This window comes from Carassius auratus, chromosome 23, assembly GCF_003368295.1.
Source record: "Carassius auratus strain Wakin chromosome 23, ASM336829v1, whole genome shotgun sequence".
NCBI lineage: Eukaryota > Metazoa > Chordata > Actinopteri > Cypriniformes > Cyprinidae > Carassius > Carassius auratus.
The window spans coordinates 2,755,634-2,772,501 of record NC_039265.1 but is presented as its reverse complement, the minus strand read 5'-3'; the positions used below and the strand labels follow the sequence as shown (position 1 = coordinate 2,772,501).

General features: G+C 39.1%; 1 protein-coding gene across 1 annotated transcript in view; it reads right to left on the bottom strand.

The window, feature by feature from the left end:
* LOC113040985 (alpha-2,8-sialyltransferase 8E) overlaps positions 1–7,299 on the bottom strand; it is a 36,795-nt gene extending 29,496 nt beyond the window's left edge. Inside the window, exons 1-2 of the mRNA XM_026199227.1 lie at positions 7,248–7,299; positions 6,464–6,569 (exon numbers count right to left, since the gene is read on the bottom strand). Coding sequence (XP_026055012.1) covers positions 6,464–6,569; positions 7,248–7,269 — 128 coding nt within the window. The 5' untranslated portion in view covers positions 7,270–7,299. The remainder of the gene's footprint in view (positions 1–6,463; positions 6,570–7,247) is intronic.
* Positions 7,300–16,868: the final 9,569 nt, after the last annotated feature.

Here is a 16,868-nt window from a genome sequence, read left to right as displayed (position 1 = left end):
CTGACTGTTTTGTTTGAAACGTACAACCCCTAGGAGTGCATGTTTCTCAATAGAGGCTTTGCTCTGATACGGTTTCAGGATGAGGTAGATGAGTTGCGCCACCCTGGCAGATATCTGGAAGAAAGTAAGGCTTTCTTCTTGATGCTCTGGTCTCGTCTTCCAGTAAGGAAGGTACAGAAGGCTAGTGCCATGGCTTGTGCTCCTCTCCCACCTGCGGGTAGGTGTAGGAGGAATCACGGGTCAAAGGAGAATAGGCAAAGGGAGGTGATCCAGACAAGGTGTCATCACCTTCGTCTGCTCTCTCCCTTTGGAGGTTTTACATCTTCCCCTTCTTAATTCCCCTATAACCACCAGCTCGCCACCTGACCAAGGTTAGGTGGGAAATGTAGAACCTCGGTGAACAGCCACGCCAATAAATGCAGTATCGGCTACTTCGTCAAAGGAATTATAAGAGCCTACTTTATCACATCTGCGATATGAACTAAGTTAATGATAAGCTGAAGAGAAACAATACTTAGATTGTCTGGACCCGTTTCCTGTCAAGGAGAACTGCTAAAAAAACTTGATGTTGACATTAAGTGAAGTGATAATGTGATCATACAACAGAGGACAAGTCTGTTGTAAAATTGAGAAAACTAATCTTGAGCTAAACATGTGACATCAACATATGGGTTGGTTTCCTGTCAGCAGTGTTGTTTTCCAATTAAACGAGTTGATTACATTAACTTTTTCTTCAAGATACAAGGACCCTATGAATCCAGAAGCATCAAATGATCACAATGTATGGATACACCATAGGCATCGTTAATAATTAATGGACCTCAAAACAAAGAACCAATACAGGACGCATCCCATGACTCTGCTTCCTGCTTGCTGTGAATCTCTTCAACAAACCATCTCAAAAGGACAACCATTGAGAAATCTGAAGATTTAACTACATTCACAAATAATGTTTTATGTCTTATATATGTTTGATGTGCTCAAGGTAATCAGTGCAACTTTAGTTTTATATATGGTTTTTATAACACCTTTTGACATTTAGTGCTATTAATGTGTGTAATATATGGAAAGTTTAGTATTGAATGAATGCTCACGTTATTTACCTTAACTTGGAGCAAATGAAATCTCCAGATTCTGTATTGTGTGCATATTATGACACTTTATAAGTAGGTCATCACGAAGGAGGTCTTCTCACATGACGATGGCACATGATGGTTAATAAGTGTTTAATCAAGAAATAGTAAGGGGCGTGTCTAAGCTCTGCAACAGCATCCCACTGGAAGCTCGCATCGTGGGATGGACCAAATCTGCTTTGATAAAACCCCGATGCTTGAACTAATTCAGGGTCTAGTCTGGTCTCTTGTCGAGGGTTGTGTCGGGTATCTTGTCATGTCGCGTAAATGCGGCCTGCTGCGCTGCTCTTCCTTCTTCACCATGGCTTGAACTACCAACTCCAGCTGCTAGCGTTCTTGCCATCCAGAACTCAAAACCACTCCATTGAAACTTTGTGACAACGAAACCATCCGAAACTCTCCGAAGTTCTACGTAACCAGGCAACCAACCAATCACCAGGAGGGTTTTCCCAAAAGACGTCATCCAGACGTCAGATCTGCATCCAATCCGAGGCACAGGGATTTCCTGAGACGAGGCAAAAAAGAAAATCTCCCACTCTGCTTTACAGCGCAAATGCAAGTAAACAAACAAACTACATTTCTTGCTGAAATGGGTGCAAATTTGAACAAACTTGATATATCGGATGGGAAACACTCTTGTATTAAACCTACTACCTTACAATGAAGTAGATTTACATGGAGGTCTTTCTTTCCCCAACTTTAGACTGAAGACTACAGCCTTTTCCCTCTGCCCTTTTGGTTTGGGTTTGATCCTGATGCTTCTGTGCTTCTGTGTGACTTGGAGGCCAGTTGAGGATTCAATTGTTTATCTGTATAAATTGAAGCATCTTGTTTTTTTGGGGGGTTCCATTTCGTGTAAATCAACTTGTTACAATATGCAATAGGCATTCACCTACTTTCAACAATAATAATCTTTTGTCAGGCAGTACTCCATTTCATTGTCTGCAATGGACTCATTATAAAGTAAACACTCTTGGATATATATATATAAATATATGATGATAGTGGTTTACAATACTTACAGAATCTCAAAACTCTATATAATTGGCCTGGCACCTCCATTTTTACACTGAACAAAATTATATATGCAACACTTTTGTTTTTGCCCCCATTTTTCATGAGCTGGACTCAACATGCTCAACAGCCTCTCAAGACTGATCTATGGTGTCATCAGAGCAGTTAACTCGGTGCCCTGAAGCAGCACACCAGCAGGAAAACTAGCTGCTCTGGAAACCTCTATGGAGGTCGCAAGATTCTTAGCACTGCTATGTTTACAGGTGGTAACTGAGAGAAGTGCCCTGGAACACCAGTAGGGTTAGCATATTGATCTCCCTAGGGCACTGAAGAGACACAGGCACTGTGTAATGCGGTGTACACAGCTCTTCCCCAGAGGAGCCTGCCCTCCGTGGTCCTGTGCCACAGCATCAGGACATTCATATGACCTCCATGTGACCTCCTAAGGGAACCAGTCTTGTGATACTGGCCTCTGGTGCACCTAGAGCAGCTAGCTTGGTGCCCTGAAGTGGCAGACCAGCAGGGGACGACCGTACTAGCTGCTCTTAGTACCACTACATTTCCGGGCAGTAATTGAAAGAAGCTCTTTCTGGAGACTGCTGTGCCCTGGAACACTGGCAGGTTTGGCAGACTAATCTCCTGAGGGCACTGAGGTGAGACGGGCACCGTATAATGCAGTGTACACCGCTCTTCCCCAGAAGGAGATGGCCTTAGGCATCAGGATATTTACGACAAAGACTATCCCGCAAGAATGATGGTTCACAGAATCACCTTCTATTAGAAGCATTCGGCTTGGGAGCACCACTCTGACTCTAGACTCTGCGGAGTAAAAGAAGTGACATCCCCAGCATGAGGGGCTGAAACACGGTAGGTTTGGGACTCCTCCACCCAGCAGCCCTTGCTGACCTTCCTCCTCAGAGAAAGAGAGGTATACACGTGCTATACTCAAGATATTTTTATCCCAAGAGCCCCTGTATATCTAACTTCTCATTGTCAGATAAATACTTCATTTTATTCCTCAGAATTAAATGTAGTCAAAAAACCAGATGAGTAAACAATGATCTGGTGTAGAAAGATTCACACCAAAAACCATAATGATGTAATTTACGGCAGTGCATGAGCCGCTCAGTCACACAAACAACATTAATCTCCTCAGAGAAATATTGGGCCACCGAAGCGAGCTCTCACTCAGAGGGGGGAGAAACAACAGCACGGGCTTCCAAGCCTCAAGAACAAGCTTTAGATCTTGGAAACATGGGTAGAGATAGGAAGAGCCGTCTCCAGACCGTCCGCCAGATCATGTGCAATCCCCATTATCTAAGTCACCGCCATGCCTCAGCAGCAGCGGGCCTACAATCACAAGATCACAGGCACGGACACACTAATATGAGAGAGAAGAGGCAAGAGCGGAGTGCTTAATAGAAGGAAAAGCACATTCAACTCCCCAAGAGCCGACTGCGTGAGCTCCACTGCCCATTAACCCTCCGGAGTCGATTAATGCATATACATATGAGGCATTTTCTCCTCATAACCCCGAAAATAACTTAAATTACACTTTCAGTTTTGATCGTACATATAAGAGCAATACACCAATCGAATCTGAAAAGGGTCTACTTTTTTGTATACAGACATTATAAATAAAATAAAGATAACAAACAAGATGTGCTGTCTGCAGCCTTTGTCTGCGGTGATCTTCATTTACAAACGCGTCATTAAAATGAACTGTAACTCAGTGAATACTCCACGAAGAGACATGAGAGATATATCTATAGAAAGCTTGACATGTCTACTTTTAAACTAAACAAGTGTTGCCGAAAGTAATCCATATGAAAACAATGCGATGTCCGTTTTTCACGTCTCCCTTCATTATCTTCTAATGCGACCACGCCCCCCACGCTGAACGCACTTTTGAGTGCGCGGCCTGAATATGCCCATACAACAGAAAACAATGCAGAGAGATTTTTTTTACTGTTTGCTTCGGGATGAGAGGAATATTATGTCACCCCAAAAAGATGTGATGTGGATTACCTCAGGATTTGAGATTTGGATTTCCAAAGAAAAAAAAAGAATGAAGTGCTTTATTCAGCAGAGATCATAAACATGAGTAAGTCTCTTTTTATTTATGTATATACTTGTACTAGTTTTCACGTAATGTGTAAACATTTTACTAGTTAGACTTTTTCCAAACTATAATTCCTGACTAAATGTATAATCAAGTGAAACATTGTGAAGTTTCAATGACAATATACACTACTCTACCATTCAAAAGCTTGATGTAAATAATACAAAATGTAACAAATAAATGTGACCCGTCACGGAAACCAGTGACACAAGTCGGCAGCACAACTTTCGAGCAAAATGAGAAAGAAGCAGTTTTTTTTTTTCAAAATTGGTGATTTTCGTTTTTTTGCAGAATCTGTTAGTTGAGATCACAAAGAAGCCTCTCCGTGTTTGAGATAGCAGTATTGGTATATTTAAAAGTGTACATTTTGAGATTGAAATCAGGTTGTTTGTCGGAGATTCTAGCACACAGTAGGGGGGTTTCATTGTCTGTCTGTATTTCCATACTGAAAAAGCCGGCTTTTGTTTCTTTTGTTATTGCCCCCGCCCTCCGAGGGAAGCGTGGCTACTTAGTATGCAGCGCTCTGGCGGACTCTAGCTGATATCAAAATTCAATGAAGATGTACGCTGCAAAGATGAACACAGACGAGCTGAACCGTGAGCGTTACACCGAAAATGTTTTGAAGTACTTGAAGACAAGCCAGATTCTTATAAACAAGTGCTCACTGATTCTGAAGACGATCTGAGCGATGATGAAAGCGGCATAATAAGACTGTAATAATAAGACCTAATCTACAACTGAGCGAAGATGATGACGAGGAAGAATGTATTGGACTGGCGTCAGACGAGTTGGACCGTAAAATATCAGAGACTATTATCGATAGTAACATTTGATGGGGATAAAGTCAGAGCAATGGGGAAAATCCGTAACATTTAGAGGCAAACAGACGCACAGTGCAAACTTCGGAGATGGTTACATCCACAAAGAAGACCCCGACAAAGAGAAAGTGTGCCCGAACGACTTATTTCATTGGAGGCATCGAGATCTCCAAGAATACTTTTGTTTCTTATGGGGTGAGTTTCCATAAACATCAGAGTTTGTCGTCTTGTGTTCATTCTAAGAAAACGTACACGTTATCTCATGTTTAGTCCATGTTTAGACCTTCCCATATCTACCTATTGTTATTAGCTAGCTCATAGCTCATCGGTTATCACAGAATCCTGTTAAAAAAAGTCCTAATGCTACACAATGAAATCAATTCACCAAGTTTTATGTAGAAAACCAGCAAATAACAAATAAAATTAGCATCAATATGTACTTTTTGTTTACATAAACATTAAAATAATAACATTAAAAATGATGGCCACATTTTAAAGATTGAAGATTTTTTATAAAAGTCAAAAAAGATAAATTACTGACATTTACAATGCACATTCTCCTTTATTATTAATAGTATGCGGTCCGATTTTTCCCGTTGTGTCTGTCGTTGCTATGCAGGGGGTATGGCTTATCTAAATGAGATGTAAATGAGCCCCATTGTCACTCGCAGCAGTGAGAACTGCACAATCTTCAGAGGCTATTTTCTGCTTTTTGAGCTTTTTTGAGTGCCTACCTTCAAATGGCCACAACTTCTCCAAATATTATCAGATTTCCATATGTTACACATCGTTGGAAAGCTTGGAGACTACACTTTCAGAATCTGTGAGTAACTCTAAATGCCCCAGAACCGACTTGTGTCCCTACTTTCCGTGATTGGTCACAAATGTAAATGTAACAAATGTAACAAAGAATGCTGTTCTTTCAATTTACCCCCCCAAAACCTGGAAAAATATTCTTAGCTTTTTTCAACATTAATAATAATAATAATAACAACAACAACAACTTTTTTTTTTTTTTTTTTTTTTTTTGAAGAAAATCAGATTGTTAAAAGGATTTCTAAAGGATTGTGTGACTGGAGTAATGATGCAAAAAATTCTGCTTTGAAAGTCAGATTTGGTTGTTCCTAATAAACTGTTTATCTGCACTCGCAAGGGAATATTAAATTAAGTTGTAGGATTATTAAATATATTCTAAATAAACTACAAACATAAAATTACATACAGTACATTTATTTTGTCCTCATATTCTTTTTTGTAACTCTTTCCCTCTCAGTCACAAAATGACTGAAAGGCTCATTATGCAGCTCTTTCATAGTTTGAGAAGTGTGGATAAATTAAATATAAAAATAAAAATGAAGACCAAATCCATTTCTTACCCCATCTTATGATTTCTACTGCAGGGCAAATACAGGCATGTAAAGATTACCAGGACAGTCAGAAGTCCGAAGATCCATTTAAAGAGATCCATCTGAAGGCTTTGGGCTTGTGAGAGAACAAACATGTTCTCAGGTCATTTAATAATGATATTGTGATAGAGTGAGTCAGAACTGGTGGCAAAAAATTAATTGTATTTTATGATGTTTTCAGCCATTTGACTTCAAAGACATTCCAGAAAATAAATGCCAAACATTAAACTCTGAGATAATCTTCATAATAAAATGCTGCTAAGTAGCATTACAAGGGTCAAATGCTTGAAAAATGTCTTCATAAATAGTATATACTGAAAATAGAAGTCTAGCCCAAACACATGTGTTTTTGCAGAACTGGAAGGCTAAAAACACATAGTATGTGCCAGCTTTTCTTGTAGTTTTACAGTATGCAAAATTTACAGTTTACAGAGAATATTCTGTTTCATACTATGTTCTACACTAATTTAGTTTAGTTTTTTTCTTTCAGTATTGCAATACTATACCCCCTCCAAATAAACATTTAAAAATGACTTGATGTTTTCGCATACATTCCATTTTATATGGTAGCCTACAGGTTAACCTGTAAAATAATTCCTATTTGCAAAGGATTTGTAGAAGTCTCGATTTTATGGTAAAGCATGTGCTATGTTAGTGAATTGTTTTGTTTGTTTTGTCATTTCATGGATATTTGATTGGATAAGTGCTAATATATACTCTGTTTGTATGCTGAAAATAAAAAGAGTTAACTTACCCGTGGTGCACACATAAGGCATGGTGTCAGTGTTCCTCTTTCTGACAGGATGCCTTGACCACAGACTTTAAATAATAGGCTGTACAAACATTGCCCTCTCGAACTGTTGGAGGGTTGGTTAACAAGCAATAAACAAAAAGCAGAAGTCTTTATAGGTGAAAACTTCAGACAAAAAGTGCTGTGAGACATGAGTGTTTTAATCAGAGGATGAACTGCTGCTTCTGAATGGGCTGAATATATCTGTCTGTATTATCCTAAATGAACCTCATGGACCCTTTTACAGTACACCCTCAAATGCAGTACTTAATTGTTGACGTTATATTCAAACTGTATATAAGTGGCTCCCTGGTGTAGACTGTTTTTCTTAGGTTTGGTTTTTGCTCGCTTTTTTTCTTTTTTCTTGCATGTTAGGTGAATAAATATTACATTCTGGTATGTCTTTTGTTCAAGTGTTGTGGCATGACTTTTAATTTAACTTTTCAATTAAACTGCTAAAAAGGCCATTCGTTGCCTGGTGAAATCGGTATAGATACGTATTTAATACGAAAAATACACTCAATGTTATAGTCACTGCCCTTGCCTTCCAGAATAAAAGAGAACATCCCAGTTGAGTAGGGAATTTGTGGAAACGGTGGTTCCTAATTATTGTGATCCAACACTTGCCTTGCATTTCAAATTAACGAAAAATAAAGCATCAAGTGTTGATATTTCCCGACATCACAGCAGTAATGACTTTATGAACTACTTTACTTCTAAAATCGATAGTTTTAGGCATCAAATTGTAACCATTCAGCCATCAGCTACAGTATCGCATCAGACAGTGTACTATAGACCCCCTGAGGAACAGTTCCACTCATTCTCTACTATAGGAGAGGAAGAATTGAATAAACTTGTTAAATCATCTAAACCAACAACATGTATGTTAGACCCAATACCATCTAAGCTCCTAAAAGAGGTGCTTCCAGAAGTCATAGGTCCTCTTCTGACTATTATTAATTCCTCAGTCATTAGGATATGTCCCCAAAACCTTCAAACTGGCTGTTATTAAGCCTTTCATTTAAAAAAAAAAAAAAAAAAAAAAAAAAACACAACTTGACCCCAAAGAACTAGTTGATTATAGACCGATCTCGAATCTCCCTTTTCTGTCCAACATACTAGAAAAGGTAGTATCCTCACAATTATATTGCTTCTCAGAGAATAATCTGCGAGGATTTCCAGTCAGGATTTAGACTGTATCATAGTACTGAGACTGCTCTCCTTAGAGTTACAAATAACCTGCTCTTATCATCTGATCATGGCTGTATCTCTCTTTTAGTTTTATTGGATATTAGTGCTGCGTTCGACACTATTAACCACAACATTCTTTTGCATAGACTTGAACACTGTTGGCATTAATGGAAGTGCATTAGCATGGTTTAAATCGTACTTATATGACCGCCATCAATTTGTAGCAGTGAACGGAGAGGTATCATATCAATCAATAACCTTTATTTATATAGTGCTTTAAACAAAATACATTGCGTCAAAGCACTGAACAACATTCATTAGGAAAACAGTGTCTCAATAATGCAAAATGATAGTTAAGGCAGTTCATCATTGACTTCAGTGATGTCATCTCTGTTCAGTTTAAATACACTCTAAAAACTGCTGGGTTGAAAACAACCCAATTTGGGTTATTTTGACAACCCAGCGCTGGGTCAAAAAGGGACGAACCCAGCGCTGGGTTGTTTTAACCCAACCAGTTGGGTTATCATATTTAACCCAGCCTGCTGGGTTGCCTTTTTTATGGTTTAAAATGACTATATTGCAGGGTTTAAAAAAAACAGAGCGGGTGTTTTTTTTATCACTGTATTTCAGAAGGAAGACTACTGTATTTAGAAAATGTTCGATATCATTTCGCATATGCTTGGTAAGGCAGCGTTTGTGAGCTCAGCACCGCTCTGCAGCCGTTACCGGAGAAACCTACCTCTCCCGCTCTTAGCGCCTCCTGCTGGCAGAAAATAAACTCGCAGAGTGCAACCATGTGGGGAAACAATGCATTTCTACGTTAAAATTAACCCAAATTGAGCTAGGCATTAAACCTACAAATGTTGTTCATTTTAAATATCACTTTTACACACAAACAATAATTACCAAAAGGAAAATATTTATTAAAAACAAGAGAAAAGTCAAAAAGTAACATGTTAGAAGAAATGCAGAAAAGTATGGCATTAACAGCTACAGAGTTCATAAACAAAGCATTGAACATTTGATGAATATAACTTAAGATCAAATTGGACTTTGTTCAATTGTATATATTGTATAAAAATATACGAAAACACATACAATAAATTTACAATTAGTTAGTTTTTTTTTCCAACTATTCTGGCATGACAGTACACAAATAAATCACAACATTAACTTTGATATTATAACCTTTAACAGATGCATGTGTGTGTGTGTGTGTGTGTGTGAAAGAATGTTAGCATGACAGAGTGTAAACTTTTCTACTAAACAACACAGAAAAAGCATTTAACTTTTTTTTTTAACAAATTATACACTTACAGTTTGTTTCATTGTCCATGAATACAGATCATGCATCACGGTCAATTTTCATGATCTCTTTAGCATAACCGATGTAATCATGAAGAAACCCCATCAGCACAGCATCTGACATCTTCTACATCATCCAGGGCAGCGTCCTCCTTTAAAACCACCGCTGCATCAGTTTAGGGGAAAGAAGATTCTCCTCTCTGACCAGGATTCATCCCAGTCACCGCCTGCTCTTCATCAGTGGCCTAAGAGAAACACATTTGAAAAAATTAAACATTTAATTAAACTATCCATTTTCAGGTAGAGGTGTATTCACATCCGTAAGGATAGGTAAATAATCGGTTTTAAAGTTTCAACACTTTGTGCGGTTGTTTAATGTCTCAGTCCACCACAGCGCTCCAGAATGCTATAATGGCAGCACTAGTGTGAGGACAGGTGATATTGTTTGAATAAATATCGCTTTCAGAAAGCTTCTTTACTGAAACATTAAAACAGACATGACATTCACATACCTCACAATACTCACGTACATGGAGGGCTGCTCTTCAAACCGTTAGTTCACCAAATAATTAAAATGTTTATAATTTACTCTCCCCATGTTTTTCCAGACTCATACAAACTCTGTTCATTTTTTTGGAAAACATATGAATATATTTAATATTCTCTTTTTGTGTCCTCCATTGCTGGTCTGGGAGACCAATATTTTATTTTTGAACATACATGTTTGCTATCATATAATTTAAGATTTATTCATATATAAATATCAGAATTTACTTCTACAATAACTCTATATTTATGAAGCTTGAAAATACAGATTATCTAAACTATAAATGGATTAACAAATATTATGAGAAAACTAAAAATATATTAATTTATGTTGTAAAGACAGACAAAAGTCTTATAGGTTTGGAATGACTTGAGGGCAAGTAAATGATTTTTTTGTGTGAACTTTACCTCTAAGAGCGAAGACCAAGAATAATGACTCTCCAAATCAGACAACTCCAAAGTTGGTTTGAGTTCTGCAATGAAAAACACAGACATCAATGGTCTTTATTAAATGAGCACGTAATCATGCTGTTGTTGCATCAAAATGTGAAGTAAACTGGCAGGAGACAACAGAAAAATTTATTTTCTAAAAATAACTTACATAAAATCTCAAGGGAATGATGATCTCCCATGTCTCTTGCTTTTAACATCTACAAAAACAAAAAACAAACATTATTTTACTCTTAGTAAAACACAACAACAACTGATAACATGAAATTATGAAGTTTACTTGCCTTAAACGATCTTTCCCTCTCTTCAGAAGAAGCTGAGAAAACCACCTCCTCACACAAGCAGACTTGTGTGTCCTTAACTCCAGTTAGTTTGAGTTCTGCAAAGAGGGACATCAATGGTTTCAATAAAATATTAACATATACATACATATATATACATACACACACATACAGACATATATATATATATATATATATATATATAAAATCACACTGTTTTTGCATCAAAATGTGAAGTTAACAGGCAGGACACAACAGAAACATAAATTTTCTAAAAAAAAAAAAAAAGTAATAATAATTTAACTTACATCAGTCTCAAAAGAATGAAGTTATCTTGTCTCTGGATTTCAACATCTAAAAAAACACACACATTATTTTAGTCTTAGTAAAAATAAAGATAACTTGATGTTATTCTGAAGTTTACTCTCCTTAAACCGTCTGTCCCACTCTTCAGAAGAACACCTCCTCCTCATCCTCACACAGGTCTGTGACTCCTCACACAAACAGCTTCTGTGTCTTTAACTCTCAGCGCGAAGACAATGAAGACAGGAGCTGGACAAGTCTGAAATATTACATGTAAAACATACTTTTAACAGTTACCACTTCAACAGCCTCAAAATAATTATGCTAGTCTTTACTACACAATGCCGTTTCCTTTAGGAGACAAACATACATTCAGTTTAACCGCGAAAAAAAAGACAAATTCACATGAGCGTAACCGTGACCATAACCGTCTGTTAACGCCTCAAAGAGAACAGATAATGTAAAATCTTATGTAAATATGACAAAATACATTCACAGACGTTATATTAAAAGTACATCCTCCGTTCAGTAACGTTACATGAGGCAGTTAAGACCTCCGTGTCCGAGGCGAAAACCGCGTCCGTTTTTTTTATATAACGTTAGATATAACGTTAAGCTCCTTTGTTTCCGCCTTTCATAAAACCTTCCGCCTTTCATACAACCGGGTAAACAATAAAAGATAACTTTACATTTTGAATATTTAACGTTACTTACCATAGTCTTTCACTCGCTTCTCGCTTCTATCACGCTGAGAAAATGGCGGCTGCTCGCACTGGAGAGACGTACGATTTTGACGTGACGTGCGTGCTCTCCTTCACGTCCGCGTCCTCAACCCACCCCCGCTGGGTTAAAAAAGATAGTTATTTTCAACCCAAACTTGGGTTAAAACATCCCAAAGTCCTATCCAACGGCCTCAACCCAGCAGTTGGGTTGAAAAAACAACCCAGCGTTTTTTAGAGTGTAGTGTCTGTGCATTTATTTGCAATCAAGTCAACGATATCGCTGTAGATGAAGTGACCCCAACTAAGCAAGCCAGAGGCGACAGCGGCAAGGAACCGAAACTCCATCGGTGACAGAATGGAGAAAAAAACCTTGGGAGAAACCAGGCTCAGTTGGGGGGCCAGTTCTCCTCTGACCAGACGAAACCAGTAGTTCAATTCCAGGCTGCAGCAAAGTCAGATTGTGCAGAAGAATCATCTGTTTCCTGTGGTCTTGTCCTGGTGCTCCTCTGAGACAAGGTCTTTACAGGGGATCTGTATCTGGGGCTCTAGTTGTCCTGGTCTCCACTGTCTTTCAGGGATGTAGAGGTCCTTTCTAGGTGCTGATCCACCATCTGGTCTCTGTAATCTGTAATCGATCTATGAGTATGTCATGATCTATGGTGTCGAACGCAGCACTAAGATCGAGTAAGACTAGAAATGAGATGCAGCCTTGATCTGATGCAAGGAGCAAGTCATTTGTAATTTTAACAAGTGCAGTTTCTGTGCTATGGTGTGCTAGGTCTGAGAGGAAATCTGCAAATTCTTTTAGGAATTCTGTATACGGCCCTGGTGGTCTATACACAGTAGCCAGAGCAAGAGATACATTAGATTTCTTTTGCATGTCTGACAGAGTAACATTTAGCAGAAGTATTTCAAAAGAGTTAAACCTGTATCCTGTTTTCTGGGTAACATTGAGAATATCACTATATATTGTTGCAACACCTCCGCCACGACCAGTCTGACGGGGCTCATGCTTATAACAGTAGTTTGGTGGAGTAGACTCATTTAGACCAAAATAATCATTTGGTTTTAGCCAGGTTTCAGTCAAGCAGAGTAAATCAAAACTATTATCTGTGATCATTTCATTTACAATAACTGCTTTTGGTGTGAGTGATCTAATATTTATGAGCCCAAACTTAAAAAATTTTTTTTGTTCATTTACTTTACATTTTTCTGGTTTAATTGCGATAAGATTTTTTTCTAGATCCTACATTGTATTTATATTTTGACCTCACTATTCGGGAGAACAGACATAGTCTTAATAGTTTTTACAGTGCAAGTACTTTTATCATTTAAGCGGGTGGAACAAAACTCATCATAATGGTTATTTGAGAATTGACTTACTACATGGAGCGAAGTGTCCTGGAGATGTTGTCAGAGAGAAGCTCCGCTCCGATTTTGCTGGGGTGTAATCCATCAGCGCGAAACAGCCTAAGAAAAGATTCCAGTTATTAACAAATAGCAGTTTCTGTTCTTTACACCATGACAACAACCATTCATTTAAAGCAAAAAGTCTACTGAACCTTTCGTGTCCTCGTCGATACGTGGGCAGTGGTCCTGACACGACGATCGTCGCCGCGGGCGTCGTGCTGCGAACCATCTCGATCAGGCTCCTGAAGTCCCTCTTCAGCGTCTCCGTCTGCCGCAGCGTGGTGTCGTTAACCCCGGCGTGAAGCACGACCGCTCTGGGGCTCTCGCCGTCCTTCAGGATCGTGGGTATCTGCGCAGAAACATCGAGAACATGAGCACCAGGCAAACAATGAGTGTGCACTTTATCTTCGGCTAATGTAGCACGGATGTGTCGGACAATGGATGATCACAGCGTTGCGTCCTGTCTCACGGAGGGGACAGAAGCGGTTCCGCATGGAGATCTCGAAGGCAGGAGGGGGAGAAGTCAGTTGCCCGGGACCCAGCTCGCATCCTCCGCTTTGGATGCACCCAGAGTCCGTGGTGTCCCGGCGTCGGAGTGAAGGACATCTGGGAAGATCACGTCCTGGGTGCACCGGGCCTGTGCAGAGAAACACACGGAGTAGACGTGGTGGGACTGTTAACAGCACGCTGTATACTTACCCCGGACTTGTGAGCGTCAGCCCGGGATGATTCCAGCGCGGCTCTCCGCTCTCTCAGCTTGGCCTGCCTTACCTCCAGGTCACGAATCTGCTTCCCCACGGCCTCGAGCTCGAGCTGCACAGAGTGGAGACATTCATCCGTCATTAAAGCAAGTAACAGTGAGTATAGCAGTGGTAATGTGTGTGAAAAGAGTATTAGCAAAGTAAGCGCAGTTAGCAGCAAACACGCTTGCTGATGCTAACGGGCTAAAAGCTAATAGCGGAACCGGGAGATCAAAATAAAACTAGTGATAGCGAGGCGTTCTGATTGTTTTTGTTGTAGAATACAATAGAGGATATATTCACACGTTATATAAATGGAAACGATGATGTATAAAATTGATTTTTAAGTTAAAAATTGTCAATAAAAAGAATATAGTGACGGAGCTCAAACGCAGTACAGCCGCCAACAACAAACAGGAAGTGACGTCCTTCCTTTCAATGTTATGCTGATGATACTCAGCTCTATATTTCTAAGTGGCCCGGCGAAACAACCCAATATAAAAAACGAATGGAATGCATAGTCAGTTCAGTTCAATTTATTTATATAGCACATTTAAAAACAGCCATGGTTGAACAGAGTGCTCAACAATGTCTAGAAAAGAAAAATAGAGTCACACACAAATAAGACAAATACAGTAAAAACATCCCAATGTCACATCTCAGCTTGATATAAAAGCCAAGGAATATAAGAAATTACTTATTAATTCCAACAGTCTGAGCAGCTCTTATGTGTACAGGTAAACTATTCCACAAATTAGGTGCCACCACTGAAAAAGCCCGGTCACCTTTATTTTTTAACCTAGTTCTTGGAACATTGAGGAGCACCTGATTGGATGACCGCAATGCTTTAATGGGGGCATGGACATGTAAAAGCTCTGATAAATACACATAGTCGATATAAAAAACTGGATGACGAGTATGGCGAGCAGCGAGAGTTCTTCCTAGAATCAGGAAGTATGACCTTATTAGCCCGGTCCTGTCAACACTGCACTGGCTCCCTATCAAACATCGTATAGATTTTAAAATATTGCTTATTACGTATAAAGCCCCGAATGGTTTAGCACCTCAGTATTTGAATGAGCTCTTGTTAGATTATAATCCTCCACGTCCACTGCATTCTCAAAACTCAGGCATTTTGACAATACCTATATAATCAAAATAAACTGCTGCAGATCCTTTTCCTGGAATTTCCTGGAATAACCTTCTTAACATTGTACAGGAGGCAGACACACTCTTGTAATTTAAATATAGATTAAAGACCCATGTCTTTAACCTGGCTTACACATAACACACTAATGTGCTTCTAATATCCAAATCTGTTAAAGCCAATCTGTTTTTGGCTGCATTAATTAGGTAAACTGGAACCAGGAACACTTCCCATAAAACCCGATGTACTTGCTACATAATTAGAAGAATGGCATCTACGCTAATATTTGTCTGTTTCTCTCTTATTCCGAGGTCACCGTAGCCACCAGATCCAGTCTGTAACCAGATCAGAGGGTCACTGCAGTCACCCGGATCCAGTACGTATCCAGACCAGATGGTGGATCAGCACCAAGAAAGGACCTCTACTGCCCTGAAAGACAGCGGAGACCAGGACAACTAGAGCCGCAGATACAGATCCCCTGTAAAGACCTTGTCTCAGAGGAGCACCAGGACAAGACCACAGGAAACAGATGATTCTTCTGCACAATCTGACTTTGCTGCAGTCTGGAATTGAACTACTGGTTTCGTCTGGTCAGAGGAGAACTGACCCCCAACTGAGCCTGGTTTCTCCCAAGGTTATTTTTTCTCCATTCTGTCACCGATGGAGTTTCGGTTCCTTGCCGCTGTCGCCTCTGGCTTGCTTAGTTGGGGTCACTTCATCTACAGCGATATCGTTGACTTGATTACAAATAAATGCACAGACACTATTTAAACTGAACAGAAATTACATCACTGAATTCAATGATGAACTGCCTTTAACAGTCATTTTGCATTATTGACACTGTTTTCCTAATGAATATTCTTCAGTTGCTTTGACGCAATGTATTTTGTTTAAAGCACTATATAAATAAAGGTGACTTGACTTGACATTTCAGGATGAAAAGACAGACTCTGCTTTATTATTGTTATTATGTAATAACCTACAACACTGTCTAAGACTTGATGGCTGCTCTGTCAATTCTTCGTCATCAGTTGTGTACTATTTGATCACAATCTTTCCTTAGAAAGCCCCGTTTCTAGCATTGGTAAAACTGCATTTTTCCATCTCAAAAATATATCTAAATTACGGCCTATGCTCTCAATGTGAAATGCAGAAATGTTAATCCATGCATTTATGACTTCAAGGTTAGATTATTGTAATGCTTTATTGGGTGGTTGTTCTGCACGCTTAGTAAACAAACTACAGTTAGTCCAAAATGCAGCAGCAAGAGTTCTTACTAGAACCAGGAAGTATAACCATATTAGCCCGGTCCTGTCAACACTGCACTGGCTCCCTATCAACTTCATCACTTCATCTACAGCGATACCGTTGACTTGATTGCAAATAAATGCACAGACACTATTTAAACTGAACAGAGATGACATCACTGAATTCAGTGATGAACTGCCTTTAACTGTCGTTTTGCATTATTGACATTGTTTTGTTAATGA